We start from the raw sequence: 22805 nt of genomic DNA, 5'->3' as shown, positions 1-22805 counted from the left end.
TAGAGAATGATACGGAGGAACAGCCGGGCAGTGATGTGAATGGAATGGGGCCGAAAGAGAGGGAGCTTGCATCCACTAAGAATTTTTTTTTTTTTTTTTTCCTTCATTATCCACTATTCCCACCTCTTTTAAAAATTCAAATAATAATAATAATAATTTCCCATTTTTTGAATTTTAATCAATTCTAAAAATAAAAACATGTTTATTAATCAACTTTAATAACGAGTCAATTTATGCTCTTTGTTACTAAAACTAATTTTCATTTAATTTAATGAAAATAGACTCAAAACACAAATTTTATCTTCCTCACTTTTAATTTCATCAATTTACACTTAAAATTTTCACCTTAGACTTTATCGAGTACCGAGGACAATAATTTATACCTAAAGTAGGTTTTTGTTCGTTAAATTGTTGAAAAGACTATTACCTTGTCTAAAGTTATAAAATGTGCTATTAATATAATTCAGACAAAAATGAAATTAGAGCAAGATTTTTTTCTTAAATAAATAATTTTGTAGAATTTGGTGGTAGTAATAAAATTTAAAAAATATCAACTTTTCCTATTTTTTTTTTTCTTGTCCAAAGTAATAAGAAAAAATTATATATAATTATTCATAAATAAGTAGAGAAAGATAGAGAAAATAATAGCTCAACTCAAATGTTGATACGCGTAATATGGACGTAGCTCAACTAAGCATATACACTTTATCAAGAAATTGAAAATTCAAATCTCTCACTCCACATATTGCTAAACTAAGAAAGTGAAGAAAAATCATGAGAGGAAGAACTAAACACGGAATATCAATCAGAAACTCGTAAAAATGTTTAATGCTAAAAACCTAAGATCGAAAGAGAACTGAGGTAAGCTAACATTTTGGAACATAGGCACCAAACAAAAACTAAACTCCAAACCTAAAGAATAAAGGGTATTTTATTTATTGGAAATAATAAAAATTAAGTTAATTTCAATTATAAAATGAAAAGTTAAATGTTAGGTTATTGCTGATCCAACTTATTTTGTCTCTACTTTATAATAAAACCTGGTTCATTTATTAATTGTAACAGCATATTATACAATTTCTTTGTTTCACAATAATAATAATAATAATAAGGAAAAAGAAAGGAATATTGGGGTATGGCGAGGCAATAAAACAGGGCCCCACGTTGGAAGAGCAAATTGGAAGGTTAGACATTCGAAAAGACAAACGAATTTGCTATATTTTACTTTGGACCTATTTACTACCTTTTCCGTTTTGGATTCATATGTTACAACACCTTTCAAACCATGTTGGAAGGTATCTATCTAATTCCAATGGACTTTAAAAATCTTCTTAGTTCATACCTTAATAATCCACCAAACACATTCAATGTATTAAAACTTTGTAAAACAAAAATTAGAAAGACTAGTATTGAGTGCCTCAACTAATTTGGGTCACGTTTGATAACTATTTTATTATATTTTATATTTTATATTTTTGCAAATTTAAACTTATAAACACTACTTTTACTTATACAGTAACAACCAAGAGTTGCCGATCAATCAATAAATGTGAAAACGCTACGCTAGATAAATGCTAAAGTAAAAAAATATTCTTCATTAACGGAAGAAAAACATATCAAAGTGTAAAACTAAGTTAATTCTTTGAATGTTAATAAATAATAAAGTAAATTAGACAATCACATAACAGAACTAACTAAACTCAACCAACTATATGTGAGATCCAAATCTCAACAAACCATATGTGAGATCTCAAAACTCAATAAATCATATGTGAGATCTCAAAACTCAATAATGAGATCTCAAAACTCAATAAATCATATGTGAGATCTCGAAAACTCAATAAACCATATGTGAGATCTCATTGGTTGAGAGGACAACGACACATTCTTTATAAATGTGTGAAATGCGAAAATCTTTAGGGGAGTCCAAGAAGAAAATCTCAAAAAGGACAATACCTACTAACAGTGAGCTTAAACGGTAATAAATGGTATTAAAGCCAGACACGGGGCTATATGAACTTGGGTTATTACAAATGGTATTAGAGCCAGACACCGGGCTATGTGCCAGCAAGGAGGATGAGCCTCGAAAGGGGGTGGACACGAGATGGTGTACCAGCAAGGACGCTGACACCAAAGGGGGTTCCCACATCAGTTAGGAAGAAGAACTAAACATTTTTTATAATGGTGTGGAAACCTCTCTCTAGCCAACATCTAAAAACTTCAAGAGAAAGTTCAAATAATACAATATTTACTAGTAGTGAACTTGATAATTCCAACAAAAACTTTCTTAAATTACTAAAATTCTAATCATCATCGCAATCCTCTCCTTGAAATCATGTGGGCTTTTAAAGAATGTGAGAAGGTTGCCAAAAATTTGTGAGAAACAAGTACAATTTTCAAGAAAAAAAAAAAAAAGAGAGAGAAAGAAAAAGAAAAAGAAGTGGTTATCAAAAGGGAACTTAGAGTTTAGTAAATTGGGACGTAGATGAAGAAAAGCTTTGTAAGAGAAAAAGGCTATCTTCTTACAACAAGAGTTGTCAATTCAGCTATCCTTCCCTATCACCTGCAAGAGAATTGCCTATCTCATCTTCTTTCGTCTCCTCGAACCTTCTCCTTTTAATGGGGGCCTCTAATGCATGCTATGCCTTTATGTTTTATCTGTAGTGAAAGTTGGTGATGAGGCACTTTTAAAAGAACTTTGGGATAGATATGAGAAAGCTGTTGATAAGATATGCTTCCAACCTTCCATGCTCTTTTTCACAATGAAACCTTGAAGAATGTCTTGATATCTTTTCCAAACCGTGCTTTCACGAGAACGAAGATTGGAGATTTGAATATGTCTCTTTAGAAGTGGTAAAAGATGTCTTACTATTTAACCACCGAATAAAGCTAACTAGTTTTCTTTTTAACCATAGAGATCTCCAATTCTCATCGCACTGTTGTTGGTTACTCAAGAAGAACCTGGCATCCCTAATCCTGAGCCTAACAAACATTTCAAGGAAGAAAAATACTAGCATTGGTAAAGCCATACATTTTAAATAAAATTTAAAAGGGACGACCTCGTTTGAAGGAACAAAACTGGGGCAGTACCAGGAAGTGGTCGGAAGCATGTTTATTTAACCTTGGAGCTGTGAATTTAAAATAGAAGTCCACTTTTTGCTACTATAAAGGATAGAGATTCACCTGACAAGCATATTAGTTAATGGAAAAATAAATTTCTCGGATTGAACGAACTTTCTTTGATAGGGAGGAAATCTATCGAGAAAATTCCTAGTATTACAATAGTACATAAGTACATATTTCTTTCGTTCAACATTTGACACGTTATATTATTTTATTTTATAGGCCCTACCATTCTGAAATGAATGTTTTATGGCAAACACGGAATGGAACTTCGTGCTAGATTTTTTTTTTTTTTTTTTCAAATTAAGAGGTTATCCCCTTTTGGGTAATCAAAAGTCCCTTCATTTGTTGATCTTAATATAATTTTGTACCCTTGATGTTACTAAACTTTAGAATAGGATCTATACCAATAATTAGTATTATATAGTCATGTAACTGGTGACACTGGTGACATTTCTAAAATGAACCTAGCTCGACAATAATATATACGTACTCTTTCTCCTTTAATTAGAAGTTCAAATCTTTATATCCCATTCATTGTACTCTATCGAGTGGTACTAATTTTGAGTCTTTCAAGAGTTAGTGGGCTTGTTCATCGATGCATGAACTAACTTCATGCCGGTACCTATTTAGGTCTCCCATTGAGACTTGATCGTCCTAGGTCAGTTTCGTTATGGAATCTCATGATGGAACTTGAAAGAGGTTCAAAAGTACCTCTTTTCTTGGAAGAAATGTTTTCTACTCAGAAAAAGAGAGATTGACTCTGATCTAATCCACGAAAAGTGGGATCCTGCTTTCTTTTCTATCCCTATTTAGGATTCCCTATTATGTCATGGATGCAATTTGACTCTCATTCAATTCGTGTCACAAAACATGCCGCTAGTCTTAATGATTTCTCCTCTACGTAGGCCACTTTTAGAAGCAACTAGACAATAGCCATTTTCTAATACAGTGAAGAAATGAATGGCCAAAAATTTATGACAAAGACTTGATACATGGATCACCCAACAGCATATTGTAAGACTAGCTTTCTCAACTGCAGTAAAATGTCGAGTAAATTACAGTAAATCAATCACCCTATGTTAAAAACATCTTATCAACTCAACTGGTTTAAAACTTGTACATTTGAATCCTTGACCTCACGTTGTTGTAAAAAAAGAGCTTCTAAGTACCCACACCAATCGAGATAATGGAGTTGCGTATGTTTTCATGAACCTCCTCCAACAATTAAATCATAGACAACAACAAATATCTAGATGAAAAAATTTAATGGATGTGCATAACAATGTCGGTAAATCAAGCACAGAGACAATGGGATAATATCTGTTTAATCCTCAACAAATTTGAATTTGACATTAGCATCCATTCAATTAGAACAAGGATTGAGTACCAATTGTTGTCACAGAAACCAAATAAACGATTGATTAATGAAATTCAACCACAGTAATAGTGGAATAGAATCGGTTCAATCCTGAACAAATTTGAATTTCGGATAATTGTCCATTCAAATATATCAAAGATCGAGTATCAATTATTGCACAGAAACCAAACAAACGGTTGATCAATGAAATTCAAGCACAGTATCGATGGAATAACATCTACTTATCCTAAATGAAACGAAATCAAGTTATCGTCAAACAAACATATGATTTCAGTACTCCCTCGAAATCTGACCTGATTCGAGAGCGGGAAGCTATACCCTGCTATCATGCAGCCTCCAGTCAGTAAAGAACTTCGGATAGTTACGGCGGCTGATTCAGCAACAAGAACACTCTGGATGCAGATATCGAAGAGGAATTTTACGGCAAAAGAAGGACAGAGGAAGGAGAAAACCCTAAAATTGGAAAGCCTGAAAATGAAGAGAGAAAAGGCGGGAAGATTGAACCACCAAGAATTGGTCGTTTTCCCAATTTTAATTAATTAATTCATTAATTATATGCATTTTTATTGTTTTGTTTCTATATTAAAATTGTAGCTTTTGAACAATTAATATTTTTGTAACAATAATTATTTGTAATAATTTAATTTTTCCTTTGATTTTCATGGCACGAAAATTCATTAAATTTTATAACATTTTTAATTAAACTAACTATTAACGATTAATGGGTGCGGTTGTTGAACTACATTTGGGGAGTTTAATTTGATTCATGAGTTGGATCGACTCAAGAACATGGTTCTCGCCCCGACCGACTCAAGAACATGGTTCTCGCCCCGACCGACTCAAGAACATGGTTCTCGCCCCGACCGACTCAAGAACAGGGTTCTCGCCCCGACCGACTCAAGAACAGGGTTCTCGCCCCGACCGACTCAAGAACAGGGTTCTCGCCCCGACCGACTCAAGAACAGGGTTCTCAAGTTTGACTCCTCATCCTCCCAATTGTCGTAAAATAATAATAATAATAATATCATCCTCCCAATTGTCGTAAAATAATAATAATAATAATAATAAATAAAATAAAATAACAAAATATTAATACACAAATATCTATTAATTAGTTGCTATATATATATATATAACATATAGAAATAATAAATAAAACAAATTAAGAATTTAAATTAAATTAAAACCATCAAGGGGATAGGGGACTAAAATTTGTTAATACCATAGTTTACACGGCTCCATTTTTTTTTTCAAATCAATAAAATAAAAAAAAAAAAAAAAAAAAAAAAGATAGCCGCAAATAACAAGAGGAAAAAAGAATATTAAAAAAAAAAAAAAGAAAAAAAAAACTAAAAAATAAATAAAAGAAAAATGAAAATCAAACGCCTTCCCTCTCTCCACTCTCTCTCGATTTGAATTCTCCATTTTTATTTTCAACCCCACCATTGATGAACCGCCACGCCTTTGTCTCGGAGCAGTCCGTACAACGCCAAACACTGCCAGTAAGCTCGTCGGCCGCCGCCGCCGGAAACTTTCCTGCCACCATTTGGTTGTGGCTTGCATTCCAAGAAAAGCTCGTTGACCAACTGTATGGCCTCGGATTGCATCATCTCTTCCACAACCTCCGCTTCTGCTTTCATTACGACGTAATCTTCGGCTTTTACGTTGCTCGACAGCCAATCCGAAATTCCGACCTGCAAAGCCTTCGAGGATGGCTCGTGATCGGTATTCACTGTCTCGATCTTGAACATTTCGAATTTCTTGTTTCTGGTAGGGTAGTTGTGATTAAACCAGCTTGTGCCGCTTCCGCCTTCCTTCTCCGGAAGACCGACGTCGATGAAAACATGGCGGGGGTAGCCTTCGAGAGAATCGCCCATCAAATCTGGAAGGTATCGTGTTCGTCGCAAGTACCGCCTCGATTTTCGCGATGCTGATCGCGGCGGTTCGAGGAGGACGTCTTCGAGTTCGTTTAGGGCTGCAGCTCTTTTAGCGTCAGATTCGTAAGCGAAGAGGAGTTGTCTCTGAGAGTGAAATTTGATCTCATCTTTGCCTAATTCACTCATCCCCTCATCGACGAGAGTAGAATCAGCTTGTTCAAGGTAAACGATTCTGTAGTTTGTTGATTTGTCAATATCGATTTCATTATCAGATCCAAATTTGGCATTGTTTAGAACCGATTGCGACGCGATTGAGGATTCTCTGAGAATGGATCCGAAATAGGGGAAAGAAACGATTAACAAAGCTAACAACACGGCTCGAGCAAGAAACCTCAAAAGCCTAGATTCTGGTGTAGGATGCTTGATTACCAAATACAGACCAGAAACTTGGACGTACTCGACAGGCTTTGTTCCCAAGCTTAACGCCATGGATTGCTTCAAATGAAAACTCAGGAGAAAAAACAGGCTTATTGCGCGGTTGATTTCGGGGCAGAAGCAGAATTGAAGAAATTTGCAGAAAGAACTCTGATCAGGCAAAAGAGGGAGAGGGGAAAGCTAAAGCCAGGGGGGAAGGGGAATTCTTAGCGAGTGCAAAACCTGGCAGCCGTGTGATTACCACCCACGAGGGCCACACGAGAGCTTCGAGTTCTTAACCGTAAGAACATCAACTGCATCATCCTAAGCACCTCCATGGTTTCTCTTTGCCAGTCCCCAGATCGATGGTGTGTGATTTGCCCCCAAAAAATCTTCAGTTTCTTCGTCCTATGCACGAAACATCGGCTGAAACCACACGACCACCGATCAAAGAGGCCTTGGGAGAGCTGACAGAGAGGATAGAACGTATAACTTGGTATGATCCTTCCCACCCCTTGTCTGTTTCGGGTGGAGCGATGAGGAATAAATGGAAGAAGAGAAAGAGGAAGAACACAAGAACAATTTGTGAGGCTGAACTTATTTGGCGGTAAACAGTTTGGATTTGGTACTGGAAGTTGAGGATTCATGGCTAATTTTGCTTCATCTCTCATTTGCTTGGATCAAAATTGCTCCGATCATCGCTTGCCGTTGGTTATTACCCAAGAACATTAACCAAGGTATGTGCTACTCATATTTCTCGCTCTCTCTACAATACATTATTAAAAGTTATAGATTATTTCATGTTTGATATTAGGGAAAATACCCTTTTGATTCCCTTATGTTGCATCTAAATCTTTGAAATTTTATATTTAATTTCATTTGAATTTAGTTTTTATTTTATCTCATTTTCTTTGTTTTTTTATATTAACTTTTAATTTATTAGTTCAAATATTTATGATTTGAAATTATTTTAATTATTAGAAACTTTTTTTCTTATATGTTTCCGTGAATTATAAAATAGATGTATCTTCCTGCTAAAATTCTCAATTTTGTATCTAATATGTCAATTATCTATTGGATATTTTTTTTAAGGTGAAATTTTTATTAGATATTTTCTGTATTTTAAAGGGCTCATCGACTCAAAACCAAGCAACATATATCCCAGTCTACCCCGTGTTGGACTAAGTAAGCAACATGATCCTTGCTCAAGGCCAATCGGGTCCAAACCTATACACCGGGATTTCGATTCACAATTGCACCATCCAAGCCATGAGCGATATGTGGGAAGACCATGGAAGCAATATTTACACAAGGGACCGGTATCGGTGCAAAGCTATAAGGAGAGAAGCTCACACACACCGACTGATGTAGGGCGGGATCACATTTACTTATTTGACGCTCAACTCCATAGTAACAAAGTGGAAAGTAGGTCCGCCCGAGTGGACTAAACTAAAAAAAATCATTGGGATTCAATCATATATTTTATACATGTTACACCGTTTCTAATAATTAGAAGAATTATATTTATGTAATGTTGTACATACACATATACATCTCTATAGTTAGTGCACCATTGACGATACCAAAAGAACAATTCTTCTTTACAAAATGGAATCTGCAACTTAGCTGCATCTTTAACAGACCCTTTTCATTCTTATCATCAAAATTGACCTCAAAACATCTTCATGCTAACAAGATTGTATAGGTTAGCACTTGGTGTCATCAAATATGAACATGGATATTCTATGGTTTGCCTTCCCTTAATCCATTAATCCTTGCAGAGCATGGATCGTACTTCTGTGATCGAGGTCGGTGGCTCGAGGTCTTTCTCTTGTAGCGAGTTCCCGAGCAACTGCTGCATTTGTGAGGCAAATGTGTCGTCGAGAACCTGGACATGAACAAGCATTTGAGTTTTTTGTGATGACCCAAAAAGAACTCTTACTATTCCATGAAATCGCAACTCGGAAAGTAACTGCTTACCGAAACTGCAATCCGCGACCCTCTATACCATGACCTGTTCTCTTTCCTGTTCTCCATGAAGCTTAGAACATCCTGAGCCAATTATTATGAAATCCAAAAATGTAAAAGCTGAAAGAACAAACTCTCAAGAACAAAAAGAACCCCGATTTATCTTACCCGTCCCATCCGGTCCCAATAACCCCGACAGAGAGCGATGAATACATGACTCTCGAAGACAGTATGGAGATGATTAATTGTGTTTGTTAACTGATCTTTCAGTGGTTGCATCCTACTTCGTATTTCTGATTCAATCACAGCTTCCTTGGAGTCTTGTAGAATCTTTTTCAGCTTTGTAGCACTTTGTAACTTCGTCTGCAGTAAATAATGAGGCAGATACAATTATTGATACTCCAAGAAATGTCCTTAATCTAAAATTCCAAACTTTGTGTACCATTTCTCAATATAATTCCATATCCATAGGCCTTTACAACAGTTTTGATTACTTTATTCCTGTTAGTTCATTCAATGAACTATATTATTTTCATCCTTTATTGAATATTCATCTTTTCTTGCTTAATCTTAGAAGTAAATTATCTTCTCCTTGTTTACCACGATTTCACGATTTCACACTATGACAGTTTATGCTCAAAGTGGACAATATCATATCATTGTGGAGAGTGGTGATTCCTAACATGGTATCAGAGCCATGCCCTAAACTTAGTCACGAAATAGAATCCTCAAATATCGAACAAAGAATTATGAGCCTCGAAGGTGTAGTCAAAAATGACTAAAGTGTCGAACAAAGGGTGTACTTTGTTCGAGGGCTCCAAAGAAAAGGAGTCGAGCCTCAATTAAGGGGAGGCTTATAGTGTACTTTGTTCGAGGGCTCCAAAGAAAATGAGTCGAGCCTCAATTAAGGGGAGGCTTATAGTGTACTTTGTTCGATGGGAGGATTATTGGGAGTGAGTCCCACATTGGTTAATTTAGTGGAAGATCCTGGGTTTATAAGTGAGGAGGTATTTTTTGCAATTATCCACAGATATTCTTTAGTAACCTATTTCATCCACCAATGAAATCATCTGTTTCGTAAAAAAAACGACAAATTCTAAACAGAAAACTCTTAAAGAAAAATGATACCTACATTCTCAATAAGCTTTTCCACAACAGCTTGCAAATAGTTTCTGAACTTGGCTCTGAGCATGACTGTCACTTCACTAAGACGCTCTCCAGGAATTACATTTCCACCTTCAGGGATGCAGGAACCCCACAGCTTAAACTGGGCCTCCATCTTTGGGCGTAGAACATCAAGCATTCTCTTCATGGAATTTAATAAAATTCCCAGCTGAAAACATCATTGAATTTAAGTATTATTAGGGAACCCATATGATAGCAAACGATATATTTTTAAGTGCCAACTTACCTCGTCCGGGACGGTGTAAGAGCTGACAGATCGTTTAGCAAGTTTCTGGACATACTTAAGTCCGAACTTTTTTGGTGCTAAATTTTCTTTTAGTGGAGCTAACACATCAGCATACTGCTTATCCAATGCCTCCACTATTGCTTTCTCAACATCTGCAATAGCCTATTGTAGAAATCCAGAAAAGAAGCTAAATAGAATAAGATTCTTTCGATTATGAGACCTAAAGTAGGTATAAGGACCACGGAAACGAAAAGGAAAAATGAAGATCCTGTCGAAGAAAAGGCAAAAGCGTGGTTTTTTCGTTTCGTGAAGAACTGAATTGTTAAGTACCTATAGTTAACAGTAACTTTTTCCACTGCTTTCAAAAACTAGGCCTCACATTCTCCTTTGTTCTGTAATCTACTTTTAAAAATGCTTCTAAAATCATAGCTAGAAGAATTGCCTTCCCAAACAAAAAGAATTACCACAAGATTATGAACTTACTTGTTCCAACACAAAGGTGTACTCTGGCCATCGACAAATGAAAATCTCATAGTCACTCAAAGTTTCCTTTAATCGGTCGTACATTTCATCGACAAACGGTGTTGTAGAATGTTGAGTCCTAACCCCCGACCACTTAACCTGCATTTAAATTGACCACAACCATGAATTGAGAAATAAAAATAAATTGAGCATGTTTCCCTCGAACTAAGTTTGTGTGTTGCTTTCATGTTTCACCCTAGCAAGAAATTTGTAGTATTCAAAAAATATATATATTTAATTAACTTGACTGACCTTATCTAATTTGCATGTTTCAAGCAGTGATAGGCGCTTATCCTGGATCCATACCAGAATATACAAATGGAATAATTCTTTCGCATCGACACCACCTTTCACGGGACTGACAAAGAATGAAAAATGTGTTGGAAATGTACAAGAGATCAAGAAGTTTTTCCCAAATATTAAAAAAAAGTGAAGTTTATGAGTAAAAAAAATTACCTAATATTCCATCTGGCAAGATCCCTTTGAAAATCAGCGGTCGCAATAACAAGTTCTGCTACTGAAGGTGAAGGGCCTGTTGGTGGGCAAGCAATTAGGAAAGAACGCAGTCTACTGCAAAGCTCTGTGCTATATATGGAAGCAGAGAGATTTGGTAGGTCTACAAAGCTGCAAAGAAACTTATGTCAGCTAGCTTCTCAAACCTAAAACAATTATTAAAAAATGTTAAACGACGAGTTTTCCTCGACCTTTTGATCTAAAAGAACACGAAACTACTTTGGTAGTATACCCAAAACAAGCCCTAAAATGTGAAGGAAAAGGGAGTTTTTTTATTTCGAGATGCAAATGAAGTCAATTCCCCTTAAATTTGGATTATAGAACAGAAAGTGGTACCTGGGGAGTATGTGCTGATTATGGATCTCAATGTCAGAGGATATCTCCTCCCTAATGTCATGACACACAGATTTCATCTTTTGGTAAGAAGTAGACATCGTCACGGTATCTACCAAACTGCTTTCATTATTGTTACCCATATATTCATCCGTCTCACTCAAGTGCCTCCTTGATCTCTTTTTCATAGCAACCTGGAAAGACGAGTCGTGGGGTAAAAACTCAAACATTCAACTTGACAAGTGCAATCCTACTTTCCTACAGAGTTGAAGTTTCTCAAAACCTGGAAATAATGGCACAGGGAAGTCTGAGCCTCTGGAGATAGAATATCATGAAGAAGTGTGTACAATTTAACTGCAGGTTCTATGGCAGGCGCTGCAACTCCAGTTGCTGGTCTGTACACCTCCATAAGACCCGAGAGAGCTGCTTCGTCAAGTGATTTATAATTCTCAAAAACAAGAGCAAGTATCTGCTCAATTTGATCCCGGGTTTCTCCTAAAATTCGGTTCTGAGAGGCAACCAACAAGATTTGCAAAATGTTCATCATATACAACATTGACATATAAAATAGTAGTGATAAAATAAGCATCTACTGGTTTGAGCTAGGAAGCTCGATTTCTACCTCTTGATGACTCAACGTACTCTTGTCATGGCCCTTCATAACAACTGGCATGAGCAAGTCATGGACCAAGGTGAGGCAGTCAGCTGTTGGTGTGGCAACATCCATGATATATGAAAGATATCTATTGAACATATGCAACGGAGGTAGGTTAATATCTTAACGTGTCAACTACAATCGATATTCATCACATGGTAGTGAATAGCTCGATATTCACAGAGACAGACATTTATGTAGAATAAGTAATTGACTTAACGTAGTCGGTTACCTTAATCTGGTATACACTTCTGAAATGCCATAGTACGATGCAAACTCTGTCAAAAGCCATTTCCAAGATCCATGCAACAAAAGGTTCCTCTGTTGAAAATGCTGAGCTTTCATGGCAACTTCAAGAACTAGGTCATATGCTACTGTTTCTGCCACAGAACCACACTAGGTACAAACAAAGATAATATTCAGCACGTTCAAACTTCAAATAACTTTAAAGTAATTTTTTCCTTAAAATTGTATTGTATGATATCCTAAAACATTTTTCTTTGATTACAGGTTCAGACCAAATACAAATAGGCCAAAGAGAACCAGTTGAGATCAGCTTGAAGAAAGCTACTTATTAAAATCGTGAAGAAGCTCGGAAATCGGAAAGTGCAACCAAAACAATTGAGTAAGATCCCTTTTTACTAGACTTAATGGGGAATAAAAAAAAGAATATCAGTTTATTTCGTTTCAAGACAAGATCAGTGCATTATCAAAGGAAGAACAAAGATAGGCAAAGATACAGGGCTAAGGGAAGGGAATGTAAAATTGACTTAGGCAGTCTATTAAACCATACATACACACACAACATGCACTAATTAAATAGCATACCTTTGGGTGACTATCATCTGTACTTGCTGAGTAATTTACATAGAGTTGAATTTTTCCCACGAGCTCATGTCCAGGCTCTTGATAAATAGACCACCAACGTAATTTATCCGCCTGCATTCAACTTTAGTATAAATCTTTGACTACAAGGCAGCATAGTTGAATTAATGTTAAACTCAAAGCATTCTCGGACTCAAAGAAGATTTTACTGGGTTATCAGTAATCGCAGCGATTTGCAGGAGAGTGCGGCCAATATGCTTTGAATTGGAATCCTGAACTTCAATTATTAGATCATCACCGAAACCATCTGGAAAACTGTAAAGTTGTCAGTGATTTTCTGAACAAGATTCCTAACTACAGAATGTTACATGAGCAAAAAACGTACAAAACATGAGTTTCTCCCGATCCAGCTTGCATTTTGATGGCATCTTCCTCAGCTAAACTTTTCAGTCTTAGCAAACATGGGTATGTTTCTGATACAGCAAAAGAAAGGATCCACCAAGGGCTTAACATGGGTATGTTCAAGGGCTCATCATAGCAAAACTAAAAAAACTTTAATAATAGTTCATCGATTATTGTGTATTCTAATACAAGATAGAAACAATACAAATAGCATCTAATTCAATATGGAAAACTAATTGCACAAGAATTGATTGCACGGGCATGTTCAAAAGCATAATTTTAAAGTACAGATCATTACCTTGCACCACCTCATAAGATGATGGACTGCTGCGCAGGGTTGTTACACCAGCTTTTAGAACTTTGGATACCTGCTTGATGTACCGGGTGCTGGCGTGCACATATGCCAAGCTTTGTCTAGATAGAGAACTGTTTGGAGGTATTCGTGGTGCAAAATGAATTTTATGCAAAGCATGCCAACCAGAGGCTACAGCTGACTGAAAGCTAGAGAATTGATACTTGATGGTTTCTAGGGTTACTGGAGGTGGTCTTAAAGCTAAAATATTACAGCCTGTTGGTGGATCCACCCCCATCTTCACTTTCCGCACTGCACAATAAACAACCTTTAGCCCACATCCAAAGCCACATTCCACCTGAATATTGACGGTTTAATGACTACCATGCACTTTACCTTGCACCTTTATTTTGCCAATAGTTTTCTTTGGCTTAGTGGGAGCTCCCTCGTTGGCAAGTTCTGAAGTGCGCTTCACCAACAATTCTTCCTCTGACTGTAAGAGTACTTGGCGTAAGCTGGGTCACAATCACACTCTAAACGTGAGCGAGGAAATATGTTGAAACCAATGTTATAAGCTAAAAGCGATTAGACAACAACAACGACATTGATAGGATATAACCTGTTAGGAAGAAGTGAAGACTAGTCATATTCCCCTATAGTATATTTTGGGACATTTTAGCCCTGGCAGACGTAGACATGATTTTGGTGATTGGGTTATACACCCCCGTATTGACACAACACAAAATAGTAAAAACCTATCTAAGATGAAAGTATGTAAAAGGGGTTTGGAACGGGCATGCGGCCATGAACAACACGTCCTAGACAAGCATGACCAGGACATCTGACATACGACTATAGGCAACACGCCTTGGACAAGCATGACCATGACAAACTGCAACATATGGATGGACATGTAAATTGGTAAAAGCAACAAAGTGCAATTCTTTAACCCAAGATTTAGACTCATTGCTGGCATGCAATCGAAAAATTGTAGCAAGTCAAAGGAAAAGAAAATGAGCCTACCCAAATGCATCTCGTAATACTGCACATTCATTTTCCAAAAACCTCGGGGCTTCCATGTTTTCCATAGCCCAAGCATGAAGACATAATCGCACGCACGCATCATATGCTATGACTGCATGCCAAGGCCCTAAAGCACTGATAATGGAATTATAAACCGCATAAGGAAACTAAATGAAGATACTCTATGATCAATAGTAAAACATAAACGGTCTAGATGGCAAAACCTGGCATTATATGTGGGAAGGCGAGCTGATCCTGAACTACCAGCTGCTTCCGAATTCACTGGTCTGCTAATAGAGCAAGGAGATGGTAATATATTAGTATCAAATCCCAACTTTTAGAATACACAATAAGTTGTAGCAATGAAATAGGGCTATAAAATGGATATTTATTTAGACAGTTCAAGGGGGAATTTTTTTATAAACAAATGCATAAATCAACCTGACAAACTGATCGCTTCTCTTATTTCCTTGCGGCAGTGCAACTCCGGATGGAGTTTTGTGATCATGTGTACCATCAAACTTCACATCCTGGCTGTTTTCAGCACATTGTTTAATTTCCTGTGATGAAGCAAAGAAAGGAGGGGCGCTGGGAATATCATCTTCCTCATCAGAAAGCCTTCCATTCTGCAGAACCAGAGAAACACTGATCAAGTCAGCATATTACAGATATTGGAGACAAAAACAATCTCATAGCATGTCTTAACTGAAGAGATTAGCTGGCTACAAGGCGGTTCGAAAGTGATTGGGAAACTATATTTCTTAGACCCCCAGAAACAACTTTGACTATTAAATGGTGCATCCCCCTTCCTACTAGCCTTTATATTATAAGGAACCGATTTTCATTAAGACGAATCGCTAAATGAGGGGCAAAAAAAACAAGAACAACGAGATTACAAACAACTGCTCCTGTCGTCTTTTTAGTTCACCAATTGCAGGTGAAGTTATAACCATCGACTCTCGGGATGGTAGTGTGTGTCTTATCCAATGAACTATGTTTGGATTGATACAGTGTAAGAACACCAAAGAGTGGGCATTCAAATACGCTGCACTCCAAACTGGCTTTCCGGGGAGATCGACACCCTCCTATTTCACTATTTCCTATAATGAAATTTGCTTCAAGCAACAGAACTTCGAGCTGATTTTAAAAAACAATCTGACAAACAAGAAAAGGGAAACGCCATAGAAGTCACCAAAATCACTTCTCATGCTTTACAAGCTTAAAAGTTTCAAAGAAATGTAAACCTTTTTAGGTGCATTTCCCACATCCATGCGTGATGGCAGGCCTGAAAAGTATCCCTCTGAAGCAATAGAATCCCTATTCCTGGGCAAAGCCCCATTAATACTTCCACCCACATGAGTAGTAGAAAATTCAGAACTTACAGCAGAATCAGAAGAATCCTCTTCTGTATAACCATTTTGCTTGGTTGGGTACCTCCCATTTTTACTCCACATCCTTTCAGGCATCTGCCTATGAGCCCCCACCAACGTTTCCCTCGATGAACTAACATCGGAGAAAAAGTAATCACTCCCATTCTTTGGCCTCCCTTGCAAAGAATTTCCATATCTATGATTTGAACGATTTGGGACCCTGTTGTGTTGGGGAGATGAGTCGAAGGAATATCTAACTCCATAAACATCCGCTTCGGAATCAGTAGACATGTCATTCTCTGAAGCAGAAGCACTTTCGTCCACATGACTAGAAACGGTTCTGGAGACTGCAATGGCACTCGCCGGCAAGTGCCCACTTCTAAACTTCGACGGCGGTGGTAGTCCAAAGCCTCTTGCTCCAGTACCCGCTCGGACGCCGGTGATCGGATCGGGTCGAGACCTCAAATTTGAAGTACCAAACGTGACATCCGTCTGTCAAATCAAACCAAAAAAAATTACATGTAAACTCACTAGATTAACCAAGGAAATCAAATGATAGCAGAAATTCCAACATCCAGAACTCAAAAGTGCAAAAATAATCAAAACCATCGCCCACAAAAAATGACCATATAAACAAATTAAAAGCCAAAATAATAGGTATTGCAACAGATTGAGACCTCGCGAGCCCATCGAACGGCACTTTTATCGAGTCCTTCAGTAAACATTCTACCTCCCGTTCAGTCTCCTAATCGTAAAGCTGCACAATCAAATCAAAGACGATTCTAGAGCTCAAGCTATAATCCTCATCAGAAATTTCCACGAACTCGCATTAGAATCAAACGCTCCGAGCTGACTGCACGACAAATTTCGCCAAAAAAAAAGGCAATGCCGCTCGGTAAATCACGCAGATTGAGAGAAATGGAGGAGAAGATCGACAAAGAATGCAAATGAGTACGAAATTAATCAAGAACAAAAAAAAAGAGTTGCTTCAACAGCAAGAATTTCAGCTCTGAAACCCACTGCAATCCAGGAGGCTACTGCTTATGACGGTACTCTCACGAGCTTTTTTCTTCTTTTTTTCCTTTTTTTAGTTTAGATTCCATCTTTTCTTTCACATTTTTTAAGAAATATCAAGTGGAACGACGTCGTTTTCTTGTTTCAATAAAGAGATTAATTCATTAATTAGACCGAAATTAAAGGGCACGTACTGGAAGTGGGCTCCGTTAAAAGGTAACAGGCAGCATACGTGGCATTCCTGGATTTTATTTTATTTTATTTTATTTTATTTTTTCCCTTTTTAATTTTAAATGGAAAAATTAAAATTAGTCGAACGTTGAAGTGGGGACGCAACGCCAACGCTTACTTTCAGATTTATTAAAATAGAAAAGATTTCGTCTATGGAGGACGACTAGCAACCGGTTTACTAGGTAGTGCGGGCCCCACTTCGCGCCTACTTTCTGTTCCCTTTTTGCACCATAGTCCACCGGTGGATGCACCAGCCGGTGGCGTTTTTTCTTTCTTCAATACTCTAATTTAAATACGAGTCAATTTTTCTTTTTTTTTTTTCAATTTTCCAACCAATTAAAATTTCACGTTTATTGTTGTATAAACCAATTTGACTTATTTTACCTCGCTTTTCTTTTTAATTATTTCTTTTATTTTATTAAAATAGAGTTTATAAGTATAACTTCAAATTTCTTAAATACTTAAATTTCCACTTAAAAAAATATAAATATATAAAAAGAAAATAACTATTCTCCATTATTTGTTATTATAATTTATTATATTTTGAAAATGTGGGTTCCTTTTCAATTGGGCTAAAAATATATTTTTTTAATAAATGTGTATTTTAAATACATAAAAATTAGATTTTAAACGTTATGATCTATTGACCGTCACCAATAGTTGGCAAAGTGGTTGCCAAAAGTGGATGGTAGAGTTGTTGCAGAGACCGTAGATATCAGTGGGCAACAATAGACAACAACGATTATTAGCAATTATCGACATGGACATAAACGATCGTAGGAAATTAATATAGTATTAAGATATTTTAGTCATTTTCTATATCTCATAAAATTTTGGAAAAAATTATCGGTTAATGTTAAGAATGATGCTCTGCTACCTATATTAAGAAGGAGAAATAGAATTGTAATAGAAGGTGTGTTATTCATACGCTTTAGATATGATAGAAGCTACCAGCTAATATCTATAAATAAGAAAAATATAAACTAACAAAAAAAATTATAAATTAAATCATAAATAAAAATATAAACTAACAAAATATATATATATATATATATTATAAATTAAATCATAAAGAAAATTATATTAATAATATATAAGATATATTTAATAATTAATCTATTTTTCAAATATTATATTTAAATATGATACAAATGAATGAAGTTATTTAATAATAATAAAAAATATTGGAAATATATTTTCAAAAAATGATTTTTTTTAGGAAAAGTCAACCCTAAATTACCATAGTTAAAACTGAATGCCAGCAAAATAATATTTTAACCATAATTAATTTAATAAAAAAACAGCCACGTGTAGGCGTTGCTCTCATTGGGAGTGGATGAGTTTTGTTGAAGACGATTAATATATTGAATATTTAAAATAATAATAATATTCGAATATTGTATACGTGGAATTTTAGCTTATATTTCACGAGAAGAAACTCAAGTTTGTCAACAAAGCTAGCAACCCAAATCTACCTAGGCTTGTCGATTTTATTTTTTTATATTAAAGAATAATTTTATTTTCTATTTAATGGGACATTAATTTTTTTTCAATGTTTATATAATTTTTAACCTTTAAATTAGTGGTCTTGTGTCAATTAAATAATTTTTTTTAAATAATTAGTGGTATAGTTTATCAAATATTTATTAACAATAGATTAGTCTATTTTAATTTTTTTTAATAAAAAATATGAAATATATTTAAGATTAAATTTATAATTTGAAAGCTAAATTACTGCCACGTGGAGGTTGTCTTTGTATGCAATGCATCAGCGTTGCATGTGATGGGAATCATTTATCGTCAACTTTAGTTTGAATTCTTTTGAACATTTCGCGGGAACGAACCAAATGACGGAAATCAATTTTGGTCGTTTTTTTTTACATTAATGAAATACCAATTACCGTGTTAGTATTTACAGTTATATAATTTTTGTATTTACCGTGTTAAAGCTTACATGAGCACAAAATCGAACATTGAATAATTGCGTCGGAATATATTTTTTTTCAAATTGCTCGAGATTTTTTGTTCAAATAATAACAATAATTAGTGTATCTTTACATACGAATACTTGTCAAACATGGACAAATTTTAGCTTTTAAGGTGATATGGTTCATTAGCTTTTTAAGGTGCAATTTTATAAATTTTAATATATATACGTGAGGTCACACATTGGTTGGAGGGCAATGAAACATTCTTTGTAAAGACGGGAAAACTCCTCTCTAGTGGACATGTTTCAAAACCTCGAGGAGAAGCCAAAAAAAAAAAAAAAAAAAAAGGACAGCTAGCGGTGGGCTTGGGATCTTACGTAATTAGTCAAAAGGCTTCCCTAACAAACAATATCTGTTAGTAAGGAACTTGAGCTGTTACATGATCAATTATATGGGCTTCTCCAAAATAATAAGCGACTTGGGCTTGGGTTATTACATGATTAGTCAAAGGAGCTTCCAGGACAACATCGGTTGTCAGTAGACTTGAGCTGTTACATAATCAGTCAAAGGAGCCTAAAGAGGACAACATCTATTAGAACTGGATTTGGATCGGTCGGACTGTTACATGATCAGTCAAAGGGGCTTCCCCTAAAAAGGACATCTATTAGCACAAGTCCGGTCGGAGTGTTACATGATCAATGAAAGGGGCTTCCCCTAAAAAGGACAACATCTATTAGCACGTGCTGTTACATGATCAATCAAAAGGGCAGGCTTGGGCCGTTACATGATCAATCAAAAGGGCAGGCTTGGGCCGTTACGTAATCATCTGATAGTGGAAGTACGCTAGAGGAAAAACTTAAAATTTATTTCACCTAAGTGAACATGTTCCAAATGATACAAATAAGTAAAAGAAAAAAATTGTAGGTCCTGGAGAAAACTACATGGGGAAAGGCTCTAAAACTCATTATCACAGTCATTTGTATTATAAGCATAAAGAGTAATTGATGCTTTGCAGAGTATAATAAATGACTAACTTACATTTAAATGTTCTTCAGCGATCAACTCATCAAGCAATTCAAACACAGGCAGCAGTTTCTTCTCCCTGCAGATCAAATCAACCAAAGAAAACCAAGAATCAGGCTCAGGTTTGAAGCCCATCTCCAACAGCCCAACCAAAGATTCTACCGCGTCCTTCACCATTCCACTGTTACACAGAAGAACCAACAGACTATTAGAAGTTGCATAGTGAGGTACAAATCCCCTATTTAACATTAGACCCAATAACTCAGTAGCCCTTTTCAATTCTCCTTTCTGAGACAGGAAATTCAACACAATTCTGTAACTTCCTTTGTTCAAATAGTAACCCTCAAAGGGAAGTTTCTGCACCATATCGAGAGCCTCTTCGAACCTGCCTTCTCGGCATAGACCTCCAAGGATCACATTCAATGTTACCGCATCGGCCTTGCAATCTTGGTCCTTCATTTGCTGGAGTAACTCATTAGCCTCGTCGACCCTTCCGGTTCTACATAGGCAGTTCATTAAGGTGGTGTAGCTGACCGTATCGGGCTTCATCCCGAGGCTCTTCATTTCATCAAAAACCTCCTTTGCCTCTTGCAATTTCCCTTCTTTACAGAAGCCATTCATTAAGACTGAGTAATTGAATACGTTAGGACTGCATCCATTGCTTTTCATGAACTCGACTATTTTCCTTGCACGGTCGACCTTCCCTCCTTGACAAAAGCCATTGATCAAAATATTGTAAGTCAAGGCATCAGGCAAAATCTTGTCCTTTGAAACCATGTTCTCAAAAAGTTCAATGGCTTCTTTAAGTTTTCCACTTTGACAAAGGCCACCTATCAGAGTGGAATAGGTGATCAGATTAGGATAAGAGACTCTAGCACTTTTCATTTCCCTTACAACCTCAAATGCAGCTTGAAGATTTCCATTTCTGCAATGATGCTTAACTAAAATGTTGAAAATGCAAGTATTTGGTATTAAGTTGAGCTTGCTACTAGCATTTACAAGCAATTTCCTGGCTAGATCAACCCGGTCGTTTTCGACTAGAAGATTGAGACACGTGCTGATCGCTTTAAGAGAAGGCTTTTGACGAACAATCGACTGGATAGCATAAAACATGTCAAGCACTCTTTCGTGCATAGAAGACTTTGAATAATGCTTCATGAGATTAAGGAATATACCCTCGTGTAATTTGCAAGTGTCATATGTCATTTGATGCAGAACTCCATCAATAGCCTGGAATTTCTTCGATTTTGCAAGCCTTTGAAGAATGCCTCCATAAGTGGCGTTATTGTGATTAAAGCCTTTTTGCTCTGACACCATGTTGAATATTTCAAGCGCATGTTGAGGATCTCTTTCATTTTTTATTAACCTTATGGCTGTTTCGTGAGAAATGTAACTGGATTTGGATTTCTTCTGAGCTTCTATGGAGGTAGTAAAGAGTCTGGTAGGACTATTCCTCTTGGAGATTATTGCTTTTGAAATCCAAACAATATTCATGAAATCCAGGAAACCGCAGGCGTATGTATAGACAGAAGAGAGGACAAGGCCGCAATATTCATCAAAATCTGCTAAATGCCGATATCATCTAAGATGGAAAATTAGAGAGAAAAATAGGTTAGGAAGAACAAAAAACTTCCTGAACAATCAAAACGTGCACTGTATCTATACAAACCAATCCATAAGCTTGCTAATCCTACACGTTTTTTTTTTACATCTATCATGAATTCCATAGGAATAACGCTTTAGAAATGACAGATTCAAGCAAAATCATAAAGAAATTCGAATTTCTCACACGCTGAACTCAAAAAGGGGGAAAACAAAGGAGACAAATCCTGTAATTTGCTTTCCTGTTTCTTCTTCTCTTCCAAGTGAGTAGGGGCGATGATCAGTTCGATTCCTTCGAATTTTTTTCCTTTTTTCTTTTTCCAAACCGGAAATCGATCCTTCATGTCTAAAAGAGAAAGAAATGGAATCGATCGAGAGAACAATGGAGCGACAGAGATTACCTGATATCTGCGACGGTGAGCGATGGAAAGTCGACGAGGCACGTCACCGGCACCGAGGCGGCGTCGTTGAGGCGGCGCAATGGAGTGAGGAGGTCTCGCCAGAGAGCACTGCCAGCAGCGTGGGAAGAGCGTGAGTGAGAGAGGGGCGAGAAAGTAGGAGGAGACTATAGACATATTTTTGGCTAAATTACCCCCAAAAAAAAAAAACTCTGAATTTTTTAATTTTTTTAATTAAATAATTAAATTTTTGGTCACGTGACATTATTTATAACATTAGTCATTTAATTCGAAATTATAACTTATATATATAAAAAATTATTATGTAAATGACATTATTGATATATTTTGAGACAATATATAATGGTAATATCGAGTATACCTTTTATTATAATTATTTTTATAATTTATTTTAACTTTTTTTTTGTGTAATATATTTTAATATTAATTTGAAATTAAAAAAAATTAAAATACTGATAAAATTTAATGTAACCTAATAC

General features: G+C 36.1%; 3 protein-coding genes and 1 long non-coding RNA gene across 9 annotated transcripts; all 4 read right to left on the bottom strand.

Annotated features, from left to right (window-relative positions):
• Positions 1 to 2324: 2324 nt before the first annotated feature.
• On the bottom strand, positions 2325 to 5025 carry LOC147792167 (uncharacterized). The gene is made up of 2 exons (XR_015421424.1): positions 2743 to 5025; positions 2325 to 2658 (listed from the first exon to the last, which is right to left on the bottom strand). It is a non-coding gene; the product is annotated as an uncharacterized LOC147792167 (long non-coding RNA).
• An 819-nt stretch (positions 5026 to 5844) lies between these two features.
• LOC111797042 (uncharacterized) lies at positions 5845 to 7515 on the bottom strand. Its single transcript, XM_023679913.2, has one exon. The coding sequence runs from the start codon at positions 6868 to 6870 to the stop codon at positions 5938 to 5940; it is 933 nt and encodes a 310-aa protein (XP_023535681.1). The 5' UTR covers positions 6871 to 7515; the 3' UTR covers positions 5845 to 5937.
• A 732-nt stretch (positions 7516 to 8247) lies between these two features.
• Positions 8248 to 17177, bottom strand: LOC111797041 (uncharacterized). Of its 2 annotated transcripts, none has more exons than XM_023679911.2 (22): positions 16787 to 17177; positions 15984 to 16601; positions 15181 to 15365; positions 14964 to 15029; positions 14740 to 14874; positions 14113 to 14231; positions 13723 to 14028; positions 13408 to 13495; positions 13232 to 13337; positions 13026 to 13136; positions 12430 to 12593; positions 12165 to 12285; positions 11826 to 12050; positions 11546 to 11736; positions 11153 to 11320; positions 10949 to 11054; positions 10658 to 10795; positions 10175 to 10336; positions 9896 to 10096; positions 8932 to 9126; positions 8776 to 8847; positions 8248 to 8683 (listed from the first exon to the last, which is right to left on the bottom strand). In XM_023679911.2, the coding sequence occupies exons 1-22, from the start codon at positions 16832 to 16834 to the stop codon at positions 8564 to 8566; spliced, it is 3645 nt and encodes a 1214-aa protein (XP_023535679.2). In that variant the 5' UTR covers positions 16835 to 17177; the 3' UTR covers positions 8248 to 8563. The 2 variants fall into 2 exon arrangements, with proteins under 2 accessions (XP_023535679.2, XP_023535680.2); XM_023679912.2 differs by having other exon boundaries at positions 14964 to 15026; positions 16787 to 17176.
• A 2478-nt stretch (positions 17178 to 19655) lies between these two features.
• LOC111797522 (Pentatricopeptide repeat (PPR) superfamily protein) lies at positions 19656 to 22467 on the bottom strand. Of its 5 annotated transcripts, none has more exons than XM_023680541.2 (3): positions 22309 to 22467; positions 20321 to 21887; positions 19656 to 19930 (listed from the first exon to the last, which is right to left on the bottom strand). In XM_023680541.2, exons 2-3 carry the CDS (start codon positions 21797 to 21799, stop codon positions 19916 to 19918), a joined length of 1494 nt encoding a protein of 497 aa, XP_023536309.2. In that variant the 5' UTR covers positions 21800 to 21887; positions 22309 to 22467; the 3' UTR covers positions 19656 to 19915. The 5 variants fall into 5 exon arrangements, with proteins under 5 accessions (XP_023536309.2, XP_023536310.2, XP_086980666.1 ...); XM_023680542.2 differs by lacking the exon at positions 19656 to 19930 and adding an exon at positions 19955 to 19996; XM_087124540.1 differs by lacking the exons at positions 19656 to 19930; positions 22309 to 22467 and adding an exon at positions 19955 to 19996 and having other exon boundaries at positions 20321 to 21400; positions 21481 to 21639.
• Positions 22468 to 22805: the final 338 nt, after the last annotated feature.

This window comes from Cucurbita pepo, chromosome 6, assembly GCF_057944985.1.
Source record: "Cucurbita pepo subsp. pepo isolate OVF chromosome 6, ASM5794498v1, whole genome shotgun sequence".
Classification (NCBI taxonomy): Eukaryota; Viridiplantae; Streptophyta; class Magnoliopsida; order Cucurbitales; family Cucurbitaceae; genus Cucurbita; species Cucurbita pepo.
This window is presented reverse-complemented; position numbering and strand designations above follow the sequence as displayed.